Below are 24,767 nucleotides of genomic sequence, written 5' to 3'. Positions count from 1 at the left end.
ATGGAGGACTGGTGTCAGCAACTACATCTGGGTACTGACTCCACTCCCTCACATCAGAAACAAGGAGTCTATCGGGTGGTTCAAGAGTATGAGAGAGTGTTTAGTAAACACCCGTTAGACTTCGGGCGAGTCAAGGGGGTAGAACACCGCATCCCCACGGGAGATCATCCTCCCATAAAAGAGAGGTATCGACCCGTACCCCCTGCACATTACCAACACGCCAAGGGGATGCTTAGAGACATGAAGGAGGCTGGGGTAATCCGGGATAGCTGTAGCCCCTGGGCAGCCCCACTAGTTTTAGTCAAAAAGAAAGACAACACCATGAGGATGTGTGTAGATTACCGGAAAATCAACTGTATCACACACAAGGATGCGTACCCCTTACCAAGGATAGAGGAGTCATTGGCTGCTTTAAGATCTGCTAACTTCTTCTCTACCTTGGATCTCACTAGCGGGTACTGGCAGGTTCCTGTAGCAGAGGCGGACCGGGAGAAGACCGCATTCACCACCCCGATGGGACTTAGCGAGTTCACCTGCATGCCGTTCGGACTCTGCAACGCCCCAGGAACCTTCCAACGATTAATGGAGTGCTGTCTGGGCCACAGAAACTTCGAGACGGTCCTGTTGTACCTGGACGATGTCATCGTATACTCCAAAACTTATGAGGACCACCTGAAACACCTGGCGGAGGTGTTCGAAGCTCTGGCGAGTTACGGCCTAAAGGTGAAACCCTCCAAGTGTCACCTCCTGAAACCAAAGGTGCAATACCTGGGACACGTGGTGAGCGCTGACGGAGTGGCTCCCGACCCCGATAAGATCACCGCAATTAAGGGATGGCCAAGCCCCTCCAGCGTAAAAGAAGTGCGGCAGTTCCTAGGGTTGGTAGGCTACTACCGAAGGTTTATTCCCGGTTTCACCAAAAAGGCAGCACCTATGCAGGACCTCCTGATAGGCCAGTCCCGGAAGGCCAAGAACCAGAAGCCGCCCTTCAAATGGGAAAAGCTAGAAGAAGAGTCCTTCCGCCAGCTGAAGATGGCCCTCACGGGGGATGAAATCTTGGCGTACCCGGACTATAGCCAGCCCTTCATCCTCTACACCGACGCCAGTAACATCGGGCTAGGAGCCGTACTGTCCCAGATTCAGCAGGGGAGAGAACGAGTAATCTCCTATGCCAGCCGAAAACTGCGACCCACCGAAAGGAACCCCGAAAATTACAGCTCATTTAAGCTAGAGTTCCTGGCCGTGGTATGGGCAGTCACCGAGCGCTTTAGGCATTACCTCGCTTCTTCCCGGTTCACCGTATACACGGATAACAACCCGTTGACACACCTGGACACGGCAAGACTCGGTGCCCTGGAGCAGAGGTGGATGGCCCGTCTGTCCAACTACGAGTTCACAATCAAATACCGGGCAGGACGCTCCAATACTAACGCGGACGCCCTGTCCAGGATGCCCAACCTGCCGGACGAAGGAGAAGATCCGGAGGGACTGGAAGAAGTTGAACTCCCTGCGTTCCACCGTCATGGGACTATCCAGTATTCCCACCGGGTAAGGGGTAAGCAGGCTGCTACGTTGAACCCCTTACCCCACTACAACTGGGCGGAAACGCAAGACAGCGACCCTGCCGTCCGACTGGTGAAGGAGATGCTGACTCGGCCGGAGGCTCGCCTTGAACCAGACGCTCCGGAGGAAGCCAAACAACTATGGGCGGAGAAGAGTCGACTATTCCTTTACAAGGGGAAGTTGTGCCGCAGAATGGTCAACTCCCGGACGCATGAACTACTCTGGCAAGTAGTGGTGCCCCGAAGAGACGCAGCCATGGTGATGGAGGCATACCACGACGGAGCTGGACACTTCGGGTGGAAAAAGCTGGAGTTCCTGCTGCGCGAGCGGTTCCACTGGGTAGGCATGAGGGGAACCATCGAGAAGTGGTGCAGAGACTGTGGCCCGTGCAATCTGAGAAGGAAGGACCGGGCCAGCCAGAAGACTCCCCTGCAGTCCATCGTCACCCGGCAACCGTTGGAACTGGTAGCCTTGGATCATGTAAAACTGACCCCAAGCAGAAGTGGCTACGTCTACGCGTTAACCATCGTGGATCATTACTCCCGGTTCTTGGTTGTCGTCCCCGTCAAGGACTTAACGGCTCAAACAGCAGCTAGGGCCTTCCAGCAGCACTTCTGCCGTCCACACGGGTACCCGGACCAAGTGCTGATGGACCAGGGACCTGCCTTTGAAGCGGAGGTCTTCCAGGAATTCTGCAATCTGTATGGCTGCCGGAAGATCAGGACGACACCCTACCATCCGCAAACTAATGGACTTTGTGAAAAAATGAACCAGGTGGTAATGGATCTTCTAAAAACATTGCCCCTGGAAGAACGCAGTCTGTGGCCTGAGAAGTTGCCCGATCTGGTGGACCTATACAACCACATCCCGGTAGGTTCCACCAACTGTACCCCGGCTTACCTAATGAGGGCGAGACCTGGTAAGTTACCTGTTGACCTGGAAATGGGAGTCCTGACACCTGAGGACACTTCACCAGAAACAGACTGGGACACAGAGAGGCAGCAGCAGTACCGGAGAGTACAGGAGAGCGTGGAGCGAAGTCTCTGTCAGGCTAGGGAAAGACAAGAGAAGACTTACAACCAGTATGCTCCCGCTGTTCCCCTGGTACCCGGAGAGCAGGTCTTGAAGAGGAAAAGACGGCTCCACAAGTTGGATGACCAGTGGGAGAAGGACCCGTACACCGTACTGCCCTCAAGCCACGAGAACCCGAAGGTCTGTACCATCAGTAAAGACGGAGGGGAAACCACAGCCATTGTATCCCGGGACCACCTGAAGAAGTGTCCCGAACAACTGAGGAACCCTGAAGAGGAACAAGAAGACCATCGACCCGTGGGAGAAAGGGAAGATATGGTTAGTACCGTGCTCGGGGACTTCCCTCGGTCTTGGACTCAAGTCAATGGTGCAGTTGTGGTACCCGTACTCACCTTCCTCCAACCATCATCCCAAGAACCTACGGAGCAACGGGTAGAGCTGGAAGAACAGCCGGTCCAGGAGGCAGAAGACTCCACACAAGTAGAACAGGAGAATCAACCCTCTGCTTATAGTGAGCCTGCCGTACCCCTAGTGAGACAAAGAGCCGGTAGACAGCTGCCCAGTTTACCCTTGACAGCTCCTACACCCTGTAGTTCAGGGCCAGACAGTCAGCTCCGTAGGTCCACTAGGGCCACTAGAGGCCAGTTACCCGCACGTTGGAGGATCTAAATGTTTAAGCTATTTTATAATGTTTACCTGTCTATAGTTGCTTGTGTGTAATTTTGTATTTCTAGTTGTTTTTAGGAATCCTTGGTGGATTTACCGGGAATCCTTGTATATAGTTGGAGCGTAACCCAGGATGGACTAAAGACTGTCAAGGACTCGGGGTAGAACAGACCCCTACCTGGTTACGTCTCCCTGTGTTGGTGAAATGGACACCTTGCTTTCTTCAGAGACTGCACCCGGTTGCGGACACGCCGTAACCATCTTTATGTGTTTTCTTATTGTATTATTAATGTTTTGCCTTGTTATGTTTTCTAAATGTGTTTAGTCCCGGAGTACTAAATTTTACTAGGGGGGAATGTGACACCCCAGGGGTCTGGTTGCCACAGTAACGTAATGTTATGTCTGAGAGCAGGTGGGAGGTCCTTTAGTCAGGGATCCTGTGCATGCCACACCTCCTGCCCAGTCTTGGGAGGGGAAGAACTTCCCCTATAAAAACCTGGGGCTGAGGCAGGGTGAGTGAGTAGAAGAAGAGAAGAAGTAGAGACAGCATAGGAAGAAACAGCAGTTACAAGGAGTCAGGGGCTGGCAGCTGCAGAGTTCGCCCTGACTAAGAAGACTTTTTACCGGACCCGGAGTCCGAGGCTGTGGGAACTAATTCCTGCCCAGCAGCAGAATCCGTCAGGCAGGGGATTTCAGGTCCTCTGGCCCAGAAGCCCGAAGGCACGGTCACACGCGTGGGACCAGCACCGCCATCGTGGAGCGGAAGCCATTAGAAGGCCCCGAGTCACCGGCCATACGGGTGAGCACCACACGGTACACTCAGGGACGTGGGCTACTTACATCAGCTCCTAGCAAGGTAGCCAGAAGAGTACAGTCAGTTTGGGAGGCCTACAACTACGCCTGGCCAGGGGAGATCCCATCTGCTCAAGGACTGACCAGGCCCCATCCGCTAGCAAGTACTCCGGGAGGGTCTTTTGTTGTTACCAGTAAAGACCCTGAACTACACCGTACTGTCTCTGAGTGGTTCCTGCTACCCCCATCATCCACGTCGGCTGCCCTGAGGCCATACCCCTCCCGTTGGGGGTTATACTATCACGCTGCACAATCCCACCATCGGCCTCAGCGGTCTGCCCTGCAGCAGCAGCCCCCTGGCTGCACTCAACGGGTGGCGTAGTCATCAACCATTTACTACTAATGGACTGCCGTCTAGTTTGACTCCCTGGGCACGGACCGGGTCACCGCCACGAGACTACAACCCTCCACAGATCCGGCTCCGGGTAAGCTCCCGCATGCGCAGCGCAGCGCGACACAGGCCCAGGGGCGCGTCATAAACAACAGCACACAGCCGGATATGTGACACATCGTTGAGTTCAGTGTTTTAACCCTTACCATATGGTGTCCTCAGATTGCATAGCAACAACCTGCTGACCGATTCCCTTTAATGCCTACATCTCTGCCGCTTACTGCAGCCCAACCAGACTATTAAGTGTCTCATGTGGCAGTGTGGGGCACGGGGAAGCAAATATTTTAGGAGAAGATAATTACCTTCATAGAGGGGTTATGATCATTATAGATTGCTTTCATGGGTTTGATTTCCAGGATTAGGAGGGATTTGAGATGTAAACATAATAAACAATAAGTAAAACATCAAAGCAAATAGAAAAAGGGTCTGTGACCCAAACTGGTAGGTGAGGCCGGCTAGCCCCATATTATACGAGATCACAATCAGGTTTCGCCTGAGGAAGACAGCACTAATTAGTCCTCAGGTGCACATAACCCTGAAATATGCAGTGATTATACAGTATACTATATAACATAAAATATAAGCAAAAAGGAAAGGGACAAAATCTCATTACAAGAAAACTTCACATGGTGATTAAAGAGAAACAACAAAGTGGATTTCTTCACCAAAGATATCAATGTAATCAGTAGTACAGCGCCATTACAGCCATGTCTTTGCTCGCTGACAGGTTCTTTTTAAAGTGCATTTATTCTGGCTGACCACAGGAAAAACGCTTGGCAGGAAAATTGCCTTGATATTGCTGCATTTTTCATGAAATTTTTTCCCGTTCTTTAGAATGGGTGAAAAACACTGCAAAAGTGCAGAAAGAATAGACGCTGCAGACGTGAAGCTGCTTCAAATCTGGGAAAAGGAAAAAAAATACGCTGCTTTTCCATGAGATTTCAGACATCTCATTCACTTTTCTGATGCGATCAAACATAGGATTTTTGGGATCATGGAGCTCTATATTAAAAATATTGCAAAAGACTGACCGTCACTTCCAAATAGAAAACAGGTATGAACAGGTGCTTACAAAGAGTGGCCATCTTCATATTCTACTGTTAGTAAGCACCTGTTGACACCTGTTTTCTATTTGGAAGTGACGGTCAGTCTTTTGATATCTGTATACATAGTCTCTCTGACTGAGCACTCCGTCTCTAAGCCTAAGGCGGTTTTAATTATAGCAGGGTCCTACCTTCCCATATACATGTAGGCTTCATCCTAAGACAGGATTCACATTAGATAGGTTCCCAACAACGAGATTCGCCTTACAGTGGCTGCCGGGTACACATGAATTGGCCAATTTATGTGCTAAGTATTCTCTATTATTCCTATTTTCTAGAGCAGTGATGCCATTCAAGTTTCATATATTACAAATATGTCCGACCCTCCAGTTGAAAGAAAACAACATTTTCCTGGAGGGAAATTTATTTTCTACATTTTGTCTATTCAGTTTTGTCTGTCGATGATAAAGTGCAGTTTACAGCAATTTTTGTTTAAAAAATGGGACATATAACCAAATCAGCCATAACCTGCACGTGCACGAATATATTTCACATTCACCACTCACCGGGTGAGCCTGTGTGCTCTCAAATGCCAGGGCTGAGTTTCAGTTCCAGTAGGACACTGGCTGAAACCATCGATTTTGGCTGGCCTGGCTGGCCATCTTGATGTACATGGGGGCTTCCACACTGACCCTGGATAGATGATGCCAGAGAGAGAAGGATCAGCCGGTTAGAATTTCAATGGTTGATCCTGTTATTTTCAGGGGAGATAAGTCTCTGCCAGAAGAGTCTGGCAGCAGCTTTCTCCTGTCTCCCCATTGAAAACAGATGAATATGATGGGCCCCCTGGGCTGTGGGGTACTCGGTGCCGGGCCGGTCGGTGCAGGGGATGTCACAGTGGCGGTGAACCAGGGCAGTCAATAAAAGGGGTTTTAAAGAAAAGGGAATATAGTTTCTATATATAATGTTCGTGACGCCACCTGTAGTATGCAGCTATATGGAGCCGCCGCTGTGGTGCAGATCCTCTGGAGCTGATGATGACGCAGCAGAGTTGGTTCAGCTCTCCACAGGCAGAGCTTAGCTCCAGGGCAGGAAATGGTGATAGATGTTGCTGTGCAGTGTAGTGCAGGGGATGGTGCAGATAATGACCAGTCCACAACTTAATTGGCGGTTTCCTCTTATCTTTACTTGCGGTGGTTAGGCAGACCAGGGCACGGGTACTAGCTGGTAGTAGAGGTCCGGGCGGCCTGGAAGCAAGTTGGAAATCCACCTCGCCAGGTGAAGTTGGAGGCCTTCCCTTTGCACTAATCTCTTTGGCCCTGCTGCTTATAGCTGTGCTGTGGCCCTCGTCCCTGATTAAAATGTCTTTGTGCTCACCCATATGGCAGGCAGCTCAAGCCTTCCTGGAGTGTCTCTCCCACGTGGCGGTGCTGGGCCCTCTGTGCTGCTGAGCCTCCGGGCGTCTGATGGGGTCAGGAGACCTGCAGTCTTCTGCCCTCCGGTTTCTGCTGCTGGGCCTTCAGTTCCCTACAACCTCGGACTCCGGTGTCCGGTTCGTCTACACTCCTCTCTGGGGTGAGCTGCCGCGCAGCTCCACTCCCCAGGTCTTTCCTCTTCACTGTCCTGTCTTCAACTCCTCTCACTAACTCTAACTAACCCCGCCCCCAGATTCCAGTTGCCAAGGGGAGTTGCCTTGCTGGTCTGGAGCCAGGAAAGTGTTGTATGCTAGTATACCTGATTAGGGGACCCCTGCTTGTTTCCAGGCATGGCATCACCTCTTGTGAGGGAGGCAATGCCACTGTGGCAACCGGACCCCTGGGGTGCCACAAAAGCCGAGCGCTTCTGTGCATGGGGGAGTGTTGAGAAATGACTGTTTGTCAATAGTTATCTCATGTGTATGGCCTGCTTAAAGAGGTTGTCCATTACTTTACCATTGACGACCGATCCTTAGCATAGGTCATCAATGTCTGATCGGTCAGGGTCCAACACCCGACATCCCTGCCGATCAGTTGTTCTCTGTGATGTCGGAAGCTGCCGCTGATTGGAAATGCTCCATTGCAGAGCTGCTAAGTTTTCTGACAGTGGCCGCGGCTGGGTACTACACACCCGCTTCCTATTGATTGGACCCTGAGAACAGCTGATCCCCGGGGGTGCCGGGTGTCGGACCCTGACCGATTAGACATTGATGACCTATCCTAAGGATAAGTCATCAATGATAAAGTAGTGGACAACCTCTTTTAGTGCATGTTCACACAATGCAATTTTGCTTTTTTCCCCCAAAATGGGGGTAAAATCGCCCTGTTTCTTCAGTGATTTTGGAAAATTGGGGGAAAAAATGCAGCATATGAACAGGGCCTAAGACTCCAAGACACCAGATCAGACTATTAATGCAACAATATAAGGGCAGACCCATGAATCCACAGCATGCGCCACATTTTATAAAATTTCATCCTCTTTCCTAGTACTGCAGAGCCATCTTCCAAAGTGTGAAAACGCTGATTCTCCTTTGTTGCGCTTCTTCTGCAAGATTCCAGACCAAAACACTCAATAGCAATCTGCTATGAATATTGTGGCTTTATGTATGTTTTTCCTTTTTTTAATGTTTTTTTTGGTGCAGGATTTTTCTCTTTTTGTGGTTTTTAGTGCGTACTTCTGTACTTTAAAAAATTAGTTGCATTTTCCAGGCTCCCTATAGAAGCCTAAAATCTGCAAAAAGAACACACAAAAAACCCCAAAATCTACATGTAATTTTATGGTGCAATCTGCAGAGGGTAAATATTCCCTGTGTGCACATAGCCATGAAGTGATGCCTCACTGCATAATTAGGCATAGGTAAGAGAAAGCTGAGTGACAGCCCCTTTTGGAGATGTAATGGTGGCAGAGCTTTATTGCCCCCCTGCACAGTGATATGTGAAGCTCACCTCCTTCTTTCCTCCGCTGGTAGCTACCTGCGTAGGTGCTCAGTTATGTTTGATTGTCACCTCGCAGCCAACGTGTGACAGCCGCACAGGGAGATGTGATGCATCATATGCTGCACCTTTGATTTCTGACTTTTTCATGTTTTTTTAAGCTTATGGTAATGGAGTATGCAATTACATGAACAAGAGAAGCCCCATCCCGCAGGGAGAATCTGTGCACATTCACGAAAAGCAACTGACAAATCACTTTTTCTTCTGGATGTGGTTACTGGTCTGGTGCCTCCGAGCGCAGGAGGAGGATAGATCAGAGTTACCTCTCCCGTCTTGTGTGGTATACATACTGTGGAGCTCCACAAGCAGAATAGTGGCACTTAGAATCAGCTCTTCCCGATTGTCCTGGTGTTTTGTCAATCGGGGTAATGGTTTTGGGGTTGATGTCAGTTGTATAATGTCCGCTGACATCAAGACCTGGGGTTAGTAATGGAGAGGCTTCTTTCAGACACCCCCATTACTCAAAAGGAATGAAACGCACATTCAAGTCCTTTATTTGTAAAAAGCACTCTCCGACAAATTCCCTCTTTTACCCATTTATTACCATTAAAAAAATAATTCACGCGGTCTGCCGTCATCCAAATGGAGGTCCCATGACGATCCCCGTCTTCTTCATCCAGTCTATGGAGCCCTCTTCAGAGCTCTGAAGTGGGGTACCATGGCCGGTACGCTGTTGCTGTGACTGAGAGCCCTTATTAAGTTTTCTTGGCCCTGAAACCCCTCTTCTAAAAAGGAATGAGAGTGGAGTGTACGGCGTGATGGAGTTTGTTGTTTACTCACTGTTACTTTGGGAGACCTCGCTATCTCCCCGTCCTTAGGACCGGATCCAGCTGCAAACAAGACAGGAAACCTGGGGTCCGGGTTAACAAGTTCGTCTTTACTGTGCAATTGATTTACATATGGCTGCAACATACAGATTTAGGCCACGGCCCCACTATCAGTATTTGGTCAGTGTTCGGTCAGTATTTTTTCTCAAGAGTGGGAGCCAAAACCAGGTGAGGAACAATCAGAGAAAAGGTATAATAGAAACAAGTGCATCAATTCTGCATTTATCACAAACTCCTGGTTTTGGCTAACAGTCCTGAGAAAAAATACTGACCGAATACTGATAGTGGGGCCGTGGCCTAAGACAAAGTCTTGTTGTGGTGATGCTGTTCCCTTAATTTTGTGTCCTAACAGTCTTTGTCAACATCCTGTCTTGAGATTCACTATCCTTCTTTCCCTTTGCGACCCGGACGACATCTTCCACTTCAGGGGGACAGAGATCTGTTTCTCAGACTCTCTTCCAGGCTTCAAGCCCAAGACAGTCCCGGCATCCAGATGAAGGGTTAAACGTGACCCCATTCTATTCAGCAAACATAAACAGACAGAACGCTTGCTCTTTCTGCTGTATCTGCTTCTAGAACCTGTTTTCCTGTTTGTTCAGTCTTTTTTCTCCTACTCCACTCTCTTCTACAGGTCATACACTTGCCCTGTGCAATACGAGACATGGACTCAGAACTCTGGTGTGTGTCTTGGACTCCACACCCTCACTGACTCCCTGCCACCCAGAAAATGTTTTCTGTATCTAAACTACTCAAACCCCTCCCAAACTGTGGACTGACCCCAGTATTAACTATCTAGTGTCTTATGCAATGTAGTGCAAACTGTATCCCTATCTGTTGTATGATTCCCCTAGTGGACAGACCTCCCGCATCCCAGGGACGGCCTTAGGCAAATCCTGTAGGAGCACCGGCATACAATAACGGCCATAGGGATAAAATTCAAAACACTTTATCACACATAAAATAACCTTTTCACAGCACACATACAAAAACATAACTTCAAACTATTATTAATCCACTTGTTGCCACTGCGTCTTCATCAGCCCGCCACCCTCGTTCAGCTCCAGTTGGAGCTCCAGTTTCAATTTTTCTATCAGATTGCACTCATCTGATTTATACGCTGATGTGAGCGAGGCCTTATTAAGCATTATTTCCTGCCGGGGTAAGGCCTCCTGCATACAATTTGTTCAGCATGTTTAAAGGCCAATTTTTTTACAGGCAACTTTGCTGGTATTTTTAATTTAGTTCCATTCATATCAAATATTATTTTTTTCTAGAACAATTAAGCCCTATAGAGAATCCTAGGGGAAAAATGCAAGAAAAAGACACCATACCATAGCATGGTGCATTTTGGGAAAAAAACATCAAACTGCCACTCCCCTCCCCACGCCCAAATAAAAGACCCCAAAATTGACAAATGAAAAGGCTGTGTATGTTGTTACAATGCTACTCACTTGGGAGCGATCTGAATGTTACACGCACGCCGCTAGGTTCATATAGGGGCGAGACAGGTTACATGAATTCTTTGGAATCCTGGGGGAACCGTTACTCAGGACGACCATAGACCATGTGATGCAGCTTCTCTCAGGCACACAGGGGTATTGACCCTCAGGCACAGACACGTAGGTTGTTTCACTTGCTGACCAGACACACTTGACAAGAGTCCTCATAAACGGTAGAACAGTAGCATTTAATAAGTAGCCGCACAGCCAGTGCAAGTTAAGTCTTATGAGCAACAGGCTCCAGTGACAAACAGTACAGTTTCCTTAGCAGCACAGCAGTTCACAGTCTTCCAAGTAGTACAGGACAGCACAGTTCTAATGCAAAGGCTCATTAATGAACACGGCATTCTTTACAGTACAGTGAGATGGAGGAGGAGGGGAGGGTTTGCTGAGGGAGATAATCCCTGTGACACCATTTCTTACAGTCCTTATCTTTCTGCTTGACAGTACTCTGCACTGCTAGTTCAGGAACTCTACCTGACCTGTGCTTAGCTTTACTCCTGACTTGATTCCTTTTCACTTGCAGTGGCGCTTCTGTCAGATGCAGAACACACACACCACTTTTCTCTTTGGCTCCAGCCAGACAGTAAACAACTTCCCCACAATCACCCTGGGGCTCTGCTAAAACACTCCCCTTCTCCTGTGACTGTGTTAACCCCTCTAGTTGCTGGATGCTTCTGGAACACAACACTTCCTGTCTCATGTGCTTGTGTTACTGCTAACGCTGCGTGCCCACTATGCGTCTTTCAAGCGTTTCTGCCGCGGAATTTCCGCAGCGAAAACGCTTAAAAAACGCTTGGTAATACGCGCCCCATGGTCCCCAATGATAATCCGCATGTGCTCTGCACATGCTGCGGAAATTTCCGCTGCGGATTATCATTGTGGAACAATGCGCAGCATGTCCATTAATTTTGCGGACACGCAGCGTAATCGCCGCCATTGACTTGCATTGGACCGCGTGACATCCGCATCACTGCATCTGCACAAACGGATATCACACGGTTCAATGTACAGATCGTACCCAGGTCTGGAGAAGAGGAGACTCTCCTCCAGACCTGGGTACCATAGAAGCTGTAAAAAAAAAGAATTTAAAATAAAAAATAAAGGTTATACTTATCTTCCGATGTCCCCCGGCCTCCTCAGTGATGTGTGCGATGTGTTGGGCGGCTCGCGGTGGTGTGAGGACCTGACATGACATCATTGAGTAATGTGTCAGGTCACGCGACCGCTGACGTCGGCGGTCGCGTGACCTGTCACATGACTCAATGACGTCATCGCAGGTCCTTCACACCATCGTGAGACTCCGGGGAGACCGGACGGAGTGGAGAAGGAGACCGCGGGCCCTCGGAAGGTAAGTATAATCTTTATTTTTTATTTTTTACCATTCTTATTCTTTTTTTTAACTATTACTTGGTCACACTATATAAATCAATGCCGGTTGCATGGATTTATATAATGTAACCAAGTTGTCAAGCACTTTTCCAAGTGATGCTAAAATCACTTGGAAAAGTGCTTGATAACCCGCATGAAGAAATGCATGCAAAAACGCTTGACAAACGCTTCTACCTGGCTGGAAAAACGCATGTAAAATCCGCATGCGTTTTTCCTGCCAGGGAGAAGAGTAAAAATATGCAGCATTTCTGCATCGTGGCCACAGAGCCTAGGCTATGTGCCCACTTTGCATTTATGAAGCAGAAAATTTCTGCTGCATAAATGCAAGTCCTCTCCCGGAAAAACGCATGCGGAATTCCGCACGCGTTTATCGCGCATTTTTCGCGCGTTTATCACGCGTTTTCCACATGCGGAATTGCCTTGCGTTTTTTATGCATTGGACAAAGGCAATTCCGCTTGCGGAAACGCAAAATTAAATGACATGCTGCGGATTTTTGAACGCGGCATAAACGCTGCGGAAAAATCCGCAGCATGTGCATAGAACTTGCGGAATCCCATTGGGGACCATGGGGTGCGGATATACATGCGTTTTTCAAGCGTTTACGCTGCGGAAATTCCGCAGCATATACGCTTGAAAAATGCTACGTGGGCACACAGCCTAAGGCTATGTGCCCACGTTGCATTTATGAAGCAGAAAATTTCTGCTGCATAAATGCAAGTCCTCTCCCGGAAAAACGCATGCGGAATTCCGCACGCGTTTATCGCGCATTTTTCGCGCGTTTATCACGCGTTTTCCACATGTGGAATTGCCTTGCGTTTTTTATGCATTGGACAAAGGCAATTCCGCTTGCGGAAACGCAAAATTAAATGACATGCTGCGGATTTTTGAACGCGGCATAAACGCTGCGGAAAAATCCGCAGCATGTGCATAGAACTTGCGGAATCCCATTGGGGACCATCGGGTGCGGATATACATGCGTTTTTCAAGCGTTTACGCTGCGGAAATTCCGCAGCATATACGCTTGAAAAACGCTACGTGGGCACACAGCCTAAGGCTGTGTGCCCACGTAGCGTTTTTCAAGCGTATATGCTGCGGAATTTCCGCAGCGTAAACGCTTGAAAAACGCATGTATATCCGCACCCCATGGTCCCCAATGGCATTCCGCAATGTCAATGCCCATGCTGCGGATTTTTCCGCAGCGTATATGCTGCGGTCAAAAAACCGCAGCATGTTCATTAATTTTGCGGAAGCGCAGCGGAATCAATGTGCGGATGGTACCCAAGTCTGGAGGAGAGGAGACTCTCATCCAGACCTGGGTACCAAAGAACCTGTAAAAAAAAGAAAAAAATAAAGTTTATACTTATCTTCTGATGTTTTCCCTCCGTCGCGCTGTTGTCTGAAGGACCTGCCACGTCATTGAGTCATGTGACCCACCACATGACTCAATGACATCACCGCAGGTCCTGCACACAACAGCGTGAGCCGCTGAAGCCTCCGGACGGGGCAGAGAATGCATCAGAAGGTGAGTATAAAGTTTATTTTTTTATTTTTTACCATTCTGAACAAGTTGTCAAGCACTTTTCCAAGTGATGCTTGGAGAAGTGCTTGATAACCCGCATGCGGAAATGCATGCAAAGACGCCTCACAAACGCTTCTACCTGGCGGGAAAACCGCATGTAATATCCGCATGCGATTTTCCCGCCAGGGAGAAGCGTAAAAAATATGCTTCAGGTCCGCAACGTGGGCACATAGCCTAATAGTTGCTGAATGCTTTTAAAGCAACAGCACTACTTCTGCACGTCACATGAGGTATTACAGAATCCGCTTCTATTTAAAGTCTGGCTGGTTTATTTCAGTCCTCATAAACCACATCACAGGAAACTCAAATACAGCCCTTGTCCGGCATAAAACTAAACATAAAACACCAAGTCTATACAATAGTGCTGGTTAGCCCATCTGGCTTAGAGTCCAGCTTCTTGGTCTTTTAGCAAAGGCGCTCAGTTCTGGAGATCTGCACACCTCCATACACGCAGTCACGTGTGAGACAAACAGGTCTCATTTTACCAAGTGAACCACACCCAGGGTTGGAGATATGGTGAGCAACCATTCAGCTGCTCATAATCAACCTGTCATGACCGATTAACCCCTTTTTGTCCTATATGTACTAAAGCATTACTCCAGGTTTATCTTCCATCCACTATGTGTCTGACAGCCATCTTACAATATACACTTTTAAATCATTTGCTATAGACTGTAGTGTAACTAATGTCTCCAAAGTTTTTGGAAGAGAAGAAAAAAAGTTGTTATAAACACCTATAAAAACTCTGCAACAAAAAGATTGTGATATGAAAAAAATGCCAAAAAATGTGAAAAAATGAATGTCACATATAACCTTGATTTTAGCAAGATCATTTTCTAATTACGTATTCCCTTTAAATGTGAGCATAAGGATGAGATTTACGGTAATAGCGAGGAAACAATTGATAGAAATTGCAGAGATTCATATTTACTGTTATTTTTTTAGGATGGGGAATGTTTTTTTTAAATTATTTCTTTAGCTCTTTTATTATTTCTTCTTTAGGCAGTATTCTGTCATTCGACCCCTGCCCTGCTGGGCTTGACTCCTCTATATTCTTGAGGTTGGCGGAGACATTGAGTGCAGAGAGACTGATCGCTGAGAGCTTTGCCTTGGGGACCTTCCCGCAGCCTGTTAGCGCTGTGTCTACAGTAGTTCTCTAAGGTTCCCCAGAGCCTTGCATCTCTCTTAGAACATCCGAGGATCAAACCAGCAGGCATTTCCGCTCATGAATGGCAAGAAGAGACGGGCAGTGCCAGCCTCATTACCAAGCCCAAAGCACTGACTGCCGGCAGTATAGTCTTCTTAAGAGCACGCAAAGGAACATAAAACAAGGGGGAGGGTCACTGCATTGCTAATTTAAGGACTGAGCAAAAGGGACACAATTTTCACTTTCTCAGTAGGAAACTAGGTCGGAGAGAAGTGCTTGTGAAGTCTAGGAAATCTCCAAGAAAATGATAAGAGGCTTCAGGTGATGTGCGGAGGTGGAGTGGCAGAGGAATTGGCTAAGAAGAACCCACTATATGCAGAGGAGATGGAAAAGAGCACTTGAACTAAAAAAATAACTTTGTAAAACATCATAATAACACACAGAATCAAAAATGACATCTGGGCTTGAACATTAATTTTTTATGATAAAATACGAAAGAGATGGTCCCATTGGAAAAATGGCAGATCTTTACTCTTAGTGTTCACAGCATCCAAAACCCAGCCTAGTAAACATGGGCCCAGTACTTGTTTTCTGTGTTCCCATTTCTTATAAAAGTGATTGCTGATGAACACAAGGTCTCATATTTTCTAATTTTGGGTAAGCAGAGAGGGTGAACCCGTACATTAAAAGTGTCCATCCCACATAGAGCAGGTGGAACTGGGATGCGTGTAACTGTAAGTCGTGCAGAAGTTGCAGTAGCACCAGGGACTGGTCCCTCCACCCTGTACTATACATGTCATGCATCATAGTTCCAGTAGGTTGCACTAGGGTTCCTGTCGTCATCCCCTATGAAGAAGTTACTTTCATATTTAAGTTTACAGGGGTGCATTGCATGGCAAGTCTCCGTATGTCAACTTGACTATTGGGTCCCATGGGAGACCTGGGCTTCACTCTTAAGGGATGTGAACAGTTTTCTTGAGGTTGAGTCCTTGGAGAATATGTGGAGCGGTCTGGGTCTGGCAGGAATGGTCAGGTTGCCAGGTCAGAACCAGGAGGAACGACAAGGGCCAAAATTGTCAGAAGTTAAAAGAATGGTCAGTAAACAAGCCAAGGTCAGAAAAAAATCAAATAGGCATGATAGGAGTTAAAAAACCAGAGGTAGTATAAATATTACACCTACGCCGCCTAAGTTCAGATAGGGACGAGACCGGTTACATGAATTCATTGGAATCCTGGGGGAACCATTATTCTGGGCAGCCATAGGCTGCAGCTTCTCTCAGGCACACGATAGATTCAGTTGCTGACCAGACACATTTGATATGAGTCCTCAGAAACAGTAGAACAGTAACATTTAATGAGGCATGGGCAGTGCAATTTAAGTGTCTCTTTGAGCAACAGGCTCCAGTAATAACAGTACACTCTCCTTCGCAGCACAGAAGTACACAGTCTATTATCCAGTAGCACAGTGCAGCACAGTTTTAATGCATTCACAACCACAGACTTTTCCTTCACAAGGACTCACTAGTACACAGCTTTCTTTATCCTGCATGGAGATGGAGGGGGGAAGGGTCTGATGAGGGAGATGATCCCCATGACAGGATTCCTTTCAGTCCTTATCTTTCTGCCCGATAATACTCCACACTGTTAGCTTAGGGAGTCTAACTAACCTTTGTTTAGTTTCCCTCCTGACCTGAATTCTGTTCCCTTGCGTTCTGTGAGATGCAGATCATACACCACTTTTCTCTTCGGCTCTAGCCAGACAGTAAACAAGTTCCCCACAATCCCCCTGGGTCTTTGCTAAAACACTCCCCTTCTCCTGTGACTGTGTTAACCCCTCTATTTGCCGGATGCTTCTGAAGCACAACACTTCCTGTCTCCTGTGCTTGTGTTACTTCTAATAGTTGCTGCATGCTTTTGAAGCAACAGCACTACTTCTGCATGTCACATAAACCATAACTGGCAACTCCCAGCAGTAAGCTGGGAGTTTTAATAGTGTGGTGCTGTTCCATCTGAATGGTGCTCACACTCTTACTGCAAAACTGTATGGTAATACAGGTCCCAGTCACACTAGCCTCTGTATCTGGACCGAACCATTGCTGCCCAGAGCCTCTGGTACCGATTTTCCTCAAGCACTGCCCAAAGAACCAACATGGTGGCACCTAGTGACGGAAGCAGATCCAAGAGACAATAAAATTATGTTGTAGCAATTTGATGTCTCACTCATCACTTACTTGGTTTCTAAAGTACGTGAAGGTCTATTACTCCAGTCTTGTGTATTTTATCACGCCTATTTGTCTGATATCCGCCCTGACCTCTACCAAACTATTAATTCTGACCACATTCTGCCTGCCTTTACCCATGACGTGTCCGACTATGAGTCCTGTCTTGGTACTGCTTATCTGTTGTCTATCCATTACCTACTCCATAGGTAGCAACCAAGAGATTCCCTGTGGAAAAGTCCAAACCCTCTTGTGTGAGTTAAAGGGAATCAATCAGGAGGTTTTTACTATTTAATCTAAGAGGAGCATAATGTAGCGCAAGAGAGCCTGATTCCAGCGATGTGTCACTTATTAGGCTGTGTCTTGTAGTTTTAATACAATCAGTGTTTTATCAGAAGGAGATTATCACTGCAGCATTAGTTGTCGCCTGCCAGTCAGGCTAATCTGTGTAACCCCGCCTCCACCACTGATTGGCAGCTTGCTGACAATAAGCTGCCGAACAGGGGTGTTGGCGGAGTTACACAGAGCTACATCTACAGCAGAGAAAACAGGGATTCTGTCAAAACTACAGCAAGCAGCTCAGTAAGTGACACATCGCTGGAATCAGGTTCTCTGCCCCTACATAATGCTGCTCTTAGATTACATGCTGACAGATTCCTTTAAGGGCAAAGAGCCATCTCCAAGACTCTATTCACTGGATTAGCCCTAAGCCAATCTGATGGCGATGCAATATATGATGCCACCAGGATTGAGCATTCTGCACTGATATTGGTCCCTGATGCCCGTTGACCCTGTTGTTCCAGGGGTACAAGATGGCGTTGCTGGCTGCCCACCTCTGTAATGTGAGGCTCATCTTCTACTTTCATCTCTATGGTTAATGGTGTCCTATTTGCTGTACAAAAAAATAGTAAAAGTAAATGGTAACAGTCACCAATTCAATAATCCTCACCATTGTGTAATATTTATAGCTGATTTGTCCTCTCTGGGTCTTCTCCTTTCTATAGTCAGCACCTGGAGGATCTGTACTTTTTATAATTGCGACATTTGCTGCATCCCTTTCATGTTTTTTTTTTAAGTTAGCGCCTGAGAGCCGACTGCTGATCAGCATGTATCACAACCCACTTTTATATTGTGCTGCTTTTCAGAATGATACAGTTCTCCATTTAAGTCATCAAATACAAATACAATGCCCCGTTTTGTACAAGCTGCGATGTGGCACGGTATGAAGAAGAGAACAGATATTTCATTACTGGCCTATTGTAGGATCCATTTTTCTGCATATTTTTATGTACATGGAAGTAGAAAGGCACGATGATCATATGGAGAACAGCGGCAAAAAAGGAATCTACGATAAAGAACATAATAGTCTCACCTATTTCAAAATGAATTATGATGCATGAAAAACTCCTACAAAAGTTTATAGGTTTTTTAATAGGGGATTTAAAGTGCATATGGCATGAAATAGATATACTTTTATCGCGATTATTCATTTCATAATATACATTATATTATTGGCCACATACCATTTATATACTGGTATATGGCCAATGGCTTGATCTGTGCCCAGACTCTAAATTTGGGCTGAACTCTGTTGACCGATTTTGCATTTTATATACAATACCTTTTTTATACACTAAGATTTGACCTACATCCCAAAACCTAAGAGTATGATTTCTGATGCCTGTATCATGTTCCTCATATTTAAAGGCTGTATATAACTTTATTTTTAGATTTTTTTTATTGTTCTTTTGCTTCTTAAATGCAAAGTCAAGCAACTTTTGAAACATTGTCCTTCATTTTGCTTCTGCATAGCAAAATTAAGTCATGTAAAAAATGTTACAAATCCATCAGAACTACTGGTTCCCGTTGCTCATTCTGACCCTCTCCCTCCCTTCTCTCATTGTTAGAGATTGCAACATCCCATTTTCTCTCCCCACCCTGAGACTGCAGATGTTTTCTGCTATCTCCACACTGTGGAGACCTGTGCAGCATCTACAGTCTTAGGGTGGGGAGAGAAAACAAGCTATCAATAAGAACATGAGAAAGAAATGAGTGCAGGATAGAAACTGTCCTGACATATAAACAGCACCCTTGATACACACAGCCTATATTGCTGTGAGAGATAATCCCTCAACGGAAAAATCAGAAACTTGGATCAGGCTGAAAACTATATATCAAGGGGGCTGAAGACTGAAACCTGGCGCCATTTCATTTATTAAAGATAGCCACTAACATTTTGTTTCTTGCATGAATCTTTAGTGGGTAGAGATCCTTGATAACTGGGATAAAGTTTTTGCAGAAAGAGAGAGGGAGAGAGAGGTAACATCATGCACAGACTTGCAGTGTTGCTCAGTAAAGAAGTATTAAGCATTGGTTGACTGGGACTTCCAAAACTTTTGATACCGGGGGCAAATGGTTGCAGACTCCCTGCTTTGCCAAATGTTTGCACCAGTCTTGCCCCTATCTATAAATTTGACAACTACTTATATCTGGGTCACTTAAAATAATTTACCCCCTAGTCAAAAAGCTGCCAGCCAGACTCCAATAATGAGGACTTAGATTTGCGCCACTGACTGTGTATAATTGTTACATCTCCCACAATCACTCTACTGAGCCGAACAATTATGTTTTGCGTTTAATTGCATTACCAGACGCCCTAAAAAACACATCTCTTATAGGGCAGACATCTCATTTGCAGAAACTGACATCGAGCAATGCAAGGTCTACTGAACCATGAGAGAGCCAGACAGTACAGGAACCGGGGAGCATATACAGTTCTAGATTAGGGATGTGATGTCTGTGCAAATTTCATTTATGATCAAGCGCAGCAGCGAAATAGATAATATCATGTTATTTAAGAGATTTTGGAAAAATGACTGTAAAATGCAGACCCAGGTCAGAATCCTAGCTTAGAGAAATCATGGCTTGTGTACAGTGGATCACAACTGATCGGTCATTGTTTAGTCTCTTAGATGCTCAAAACTGAACAAAAGTAGATGTGCAGTAGGTTTACTTTATTAGATGATTAAAAATTGTCCCTAAAGTAGATTTAAAGCTTGAAAGCTAAGACCAAAGTAGGTGTGTGTTACGGATCCGGGTGGTGGAACCTCTGTGCTGCGGTGGAAGGAGGGACCAGAGGGGCGTGACTAAGTATCTACTCGGCCTGACCAAGGTCGCACGGCGGCTCAATCGACTCCGTGAACCAGGGAGGGACCGAGCAGGGGGACCAGGTGCCACTCTGGGACCGACCTTGTATGAGAGCAGGTGACTCCCACGGGTCAGATGGCAGGAACTGACCGGTACAGCGGATGAGCACGGCAGACAGGCTGACGGATGGTCCAAGTATACAAGCAGGCTGATTCGGCTTATAGCCAGACGGGGGCTCTGGGTAGGCAGGCTGGCGGGCACGGCAGGTTACAGGCAGGTGCTCCGGGTAGGCAGGCTGGCGGGCACAACGGGTAACTGGCAGGTGCTTCCAGGTAAGCAGGCTGGTGGGCACGGCAAGTAACAGACAGGTGCTTCCAGGTAAGCCGGCTGGCAGGCACGGCAGGTAACAGACAGGTGCTTCCAGGTAAGCAGGCTGGTGGGCACGGCAAGTAACAGACAGGTGCTTCCAGGTAAGCAGGCGGGCAGGCACGGCAGGTAACAGGCAGGTGCTTCCAGGTAAGCAGGCGGGCAGGGCCCATAGACAGACTGGCGGACTGGACTGTAGACAGACTGTCGGGCTGGATAGTAGTTAGACTGGCGGACTGGACTGAAGAACAGACTGGCGGACAGTACTGACTTGCAGAGGGACCTGAGGGCTGAAGCAACAGTAAGAATCAAAGAGCAACAACCTTGCACGGGCACCTCCATATTGGAGGAGGTGCCTTAAATAGGGAAAGTCCTCCGGCCATTGGCAGGGGACGTTTTAGGACGGCGCGCGCGGCCCCTTTAAGAGGGAGGGAGCTCGCGGCCCCTTTAAGAGGGAGGGAGCGCGCGCCCTAAGCACAGTGCCCAGGAAGCTGCGTGCACCAGCAGCAACAGGGAGGCCAGAAGACACCGGACCAGGAGCGCGGCGGTAAGGGGGACGTCGTCTCCGTCTGACAAGGGGCAGAGACGCCGATGCTGCGGTGTGCAGTACTGATTCGGGCAAGTTTAGTCTCTTAGGTGCCCAAAACTTTTCAAAAAGTAAGCAAACAGGGGTAAGCAGGTCATGTTTATTTTCGTAGGTGATAAAAATCAGGCCAAAAGTGCAAAGTAGATATGTTGTACTTTTCGTGCCTTGTTTAGCCTTTTGGATGTTTAACATTGGGTCAGAAGTAGGTGTAGATGATGTTTAGTCTCTTAGGTGCTCAAAAATTGAGCCCAAAGGAGGTATACAGTACTGATTGGGTCATGTTTAGTCTCGTAGGTGCTCGAAACCGGACCAAAATCAGGTATAAATTATGTTTCAACTTTTAAGTGCTCAAAACTAAGCTCAACTTATGCAACAGTACTGAATGGATCATGTTTAGTCTTAATTGCCCACAATTGGGCAAAAGTTGATATAGAAGGTAGATTAAGTAGTGTTAAGTCTCGCACATACAAAATATTGGGCGAAAATTAACTATACAGCACTGAATGAGCATATTTAGTTTCTGGTGCTCAAATTTGGGCCAAAAGTAGGTATATAAGACGGGTCAGTTCTCAAAATGGCCATCATCAACTATGCAACGTTCATGAAGCCTGTTCCTGTAGGCATCAATTATGATAATTACTTGTGAGACAAAATCTTTCAGTCTCCCACTGTGTGAGGCTTTCTCTCAAAAATCCTATACTACACCCCAAAAAAGGGTCACAAGTATCTAGTCTGGAGAACCTGGTGACCAGTCCATGCCGCCATGTCTCCTTATCCATCACTGTGGAATGGTGCTATCATGGTGACAAAAATGAGGATGACAGCTCTTGGGAAGCCTGATGTCTTGACTTTCCTGAATGGCAGAATGACTCTCATCTCAATTTTTCCTGTTTACCATGAAGCGATCAGCACAACTAACCTACTTTTGAGCCAACAACTCTTTACTGAACGCATTTTGGCACTTAATCATGTAAAGATTTCCATGCTGTACTATCTCCAACTTGTGTCCCACTAACAGGTAGTCATCTTTAGGACTGCAAACATGTCAGCTGTTGTGATGTCCTCATTATGGTGTTTTGGAAGCCCAAGTATCTTTGTACCCACAAAGTTGGACCATTGGCACGTTGCTGTGTTTGCATTAGGTAAACTCAGTTGATAGAGTGTCAGCTTGTCATTGTACTACCACCAGGCCCTTCTCCATTTGTTCTACACCGGGCGACAGCTTACCCCCTTTTTGTGTCAAAGATAGGATGAAGGGGGCTGGCTGTGGATCAGTTCAGTCGGTAAGCTGGCCTTTTTCTTTGCATTTTTCTAGAGTTAGAAAAAGGATTTGACTTGGCTACTAATCAAGCCAGATAGCCAGCCCCCTTTATCACATCACCAACACAGGGAGGGAGAAGAAGCTCTCTTAATGCAGCAGAATGAATGCAGAAGTGGAACTCCTTGGATCGCGAGAAGAGGGATAAGTGCCGTCTTCTTATTTGAGTTATATTAATACATTTTATTATTTTGCATTTTAAAAACAAACTATGTCTTATGTCCTCAGAAAACTCCTTACAGTAAAGTACATATTAAAACCACCAAGATTCTGTGCCTTCTCGGAGGTGGAACCACTAAGCACATTGTGCTTCTTAAAGTAACAGTCTCCAAAAATGTGGTTCCTACTTTTAAAGGAGATAAACCCATGCTACGTTAGTCAAGATCTTCAACGTTTCTTCAGGTCACCTTTCCTTTTCTACACTTATCTCTCTGTTATGCTTTCAGAATGCTCAGGAAGGATCCAGCGCTTCGTCCAAGTGCCAAAGAAATCTTGCAGTGTCCTTATGTAACTCATAGACGGCAGGTATGTATGGATGCGTTACCATCCATTATCAATCCAACCAGCTGTTCATATACCCAATTAAAGCATTCGTATGTTTGATCCAGCGACAATTATACATAGGGTTAAAGACCGCCATTTCTGTTCTCCATGTGAACCACAAGTCGTTTGCAATTAGGAAAAGATTCAATCTCTTCGCGAGCATGTGTTGGGTTCTTGCTTCAGGATTTAATTGCTGCTGGCATTCTTCTCTCTTCCGTCAAGTTTTGATGTAATGGGTAGAGAATGAAACAGAGGAAGACAAAGGAATCCAGGAAAGTTTCAGTGAGAGAATAGACTCGGCGGGGGGCAGAAGCTGCAAACTTGTAGAAAGCTGCTGTCCAAAATTCAGAACTTCTTCTGAGTGAAGTTGACTTTGTTGGATTGTAGCAGAGAAATGATAGAGGAAATCCTATTAGGTGTGAAATATACAATTGTACTGATATTTCTCCATACCGTTCTATATATGCTACACAACCAGCATGTGCACCGTTCATAAAGCTATACGCCATATATTATGGTGTTACACTAGATGACATTTAGCTATGTTTCCATGGAGGTTTGTTCATCTGTGTTCACACATACTGGAAATGTTGCGCATCTTCTGTCCGGATTTTTGGCGGAAATATTCTGGAGCACTTTACAGTGACAACAAAGTGGATAAGACTTTATTATCCGCCGTATGTTGCCGAAAAACTGTAATTTTATTGCCAAACTTCCCCATTTGGTTCAATTCTGAAGTCATTTTTTACTAATCTGCAGCAAAGTGTGCAATCTCACAATAAGAAAAAAAGAAAGTTGAGAAAAGTAAAAAATAATAATAAAAAAACTATTCACTTCTGCTGACGGCGTATCCATTTTTAGTGCATGCAGAGTTTTTCAAGGAATTTTTGGAGCAGAAACTGGATGGAAAATCTTCAAATCCTCCTCCAAATCTGTCAAAAACATTGAGTTTTCGCTCAGTTTCTTCTCTGAAAATTCAGAAAAAGATTCCGTGTGCACATATTCTCAACAAAGTTTCCATGCCGGTGCCGATACAGCCGGAGACTGACGTTAAAATACTACTTGGATCAGCAAAAGATTTGGTGCAGACTTGAGGACTTTCCTGCAGATACTTGCAGAGTTGCGATTCATAGTATCCAGAGTAAATCCAATATATACTATCTTTTAAAATGAGCCATCAGATCGACATAGGTCCGGATTATCTACATACCACCAAACAGTTGCTACCACCGGATAACTGCAGGAAGCAGAAGATGTAGTATAAGGCTATGTTCACACATGTTAGGTTTTTCAGTGTTTTTTGCTGCATATTTTTATGCAAATTTTCAGCTGCGTTTTGCAGTACCAGCAAAGTCTATGAGAAACCAGAATTCTCTGTTCACACATCATGTTTTTTTTTTGTTGCGTATTTTGTGCTTTGGTTGGGTTTTTAGAAAATAGAGCATGACACTTCCTTCAGCGTTTTTTCAGCATTTTTTCACCCATAGGAACGGGTGGTGAAAAAAACGCTGAAAAAACGCACCAAAATTTGCATCAGCATTTTTTCAGCATTTTTGATGCCAAAATAGAATGCTGTTCTTTTTTTCACAGAACTTTATGTATATGCAAAAATAGAGACAGAAGGACA

The 24,767-nt window shown here is 46.2% G+C and overlaps 1 protein-coding gene across 2 annotated transcripts in view; it reads left to right on the top strand.

Annotated features, from left to right (window-relative positions):
- The window catches only part of LOC141174663 (serine/threonine-protein kinase Nek11-like), a 490,513-nt gene that overhangs the window by 309,988 nt on the left and 155,758 nt on the right, over positions 1-24,767 (top strand). For both annotated transcript variants that reach the window (XM_073659587.1, XM_073659586.1), the window contains exon 8: positions 23,044-23,122. In XM_073659587.1, the coding sequence (XP_073515688.1) occupies positions 23,044-23,122 (79 nt within the window). The remainder of the gene's footprint in view (positions 1-23,043; positions 23,123-24,767) is intronic.

This window comes from Phyllobates terribilis, unplaced genomic scaffold (assembly GCF_046119375.1).
Source record: "Phyllobates terribilis strain yellow unplaced genomic scaffold, ASM4611937v1 Scaffold_13__5_contigs__length_258822181, whole genome shotgun sequence".
In the NCBI taxonomy this organism is placed as follows: domain Eukaryota; kingdom Metazoa; phylum Chordata; class Amphibia; order Anura; family Dendrobatidae; genus Phyllobates; species Phyllobates terribilis.
Note: the sequence above shows the minus strand (reverse complement) of the source record. Positions and strands in the feature narration are given on the sequence as shown.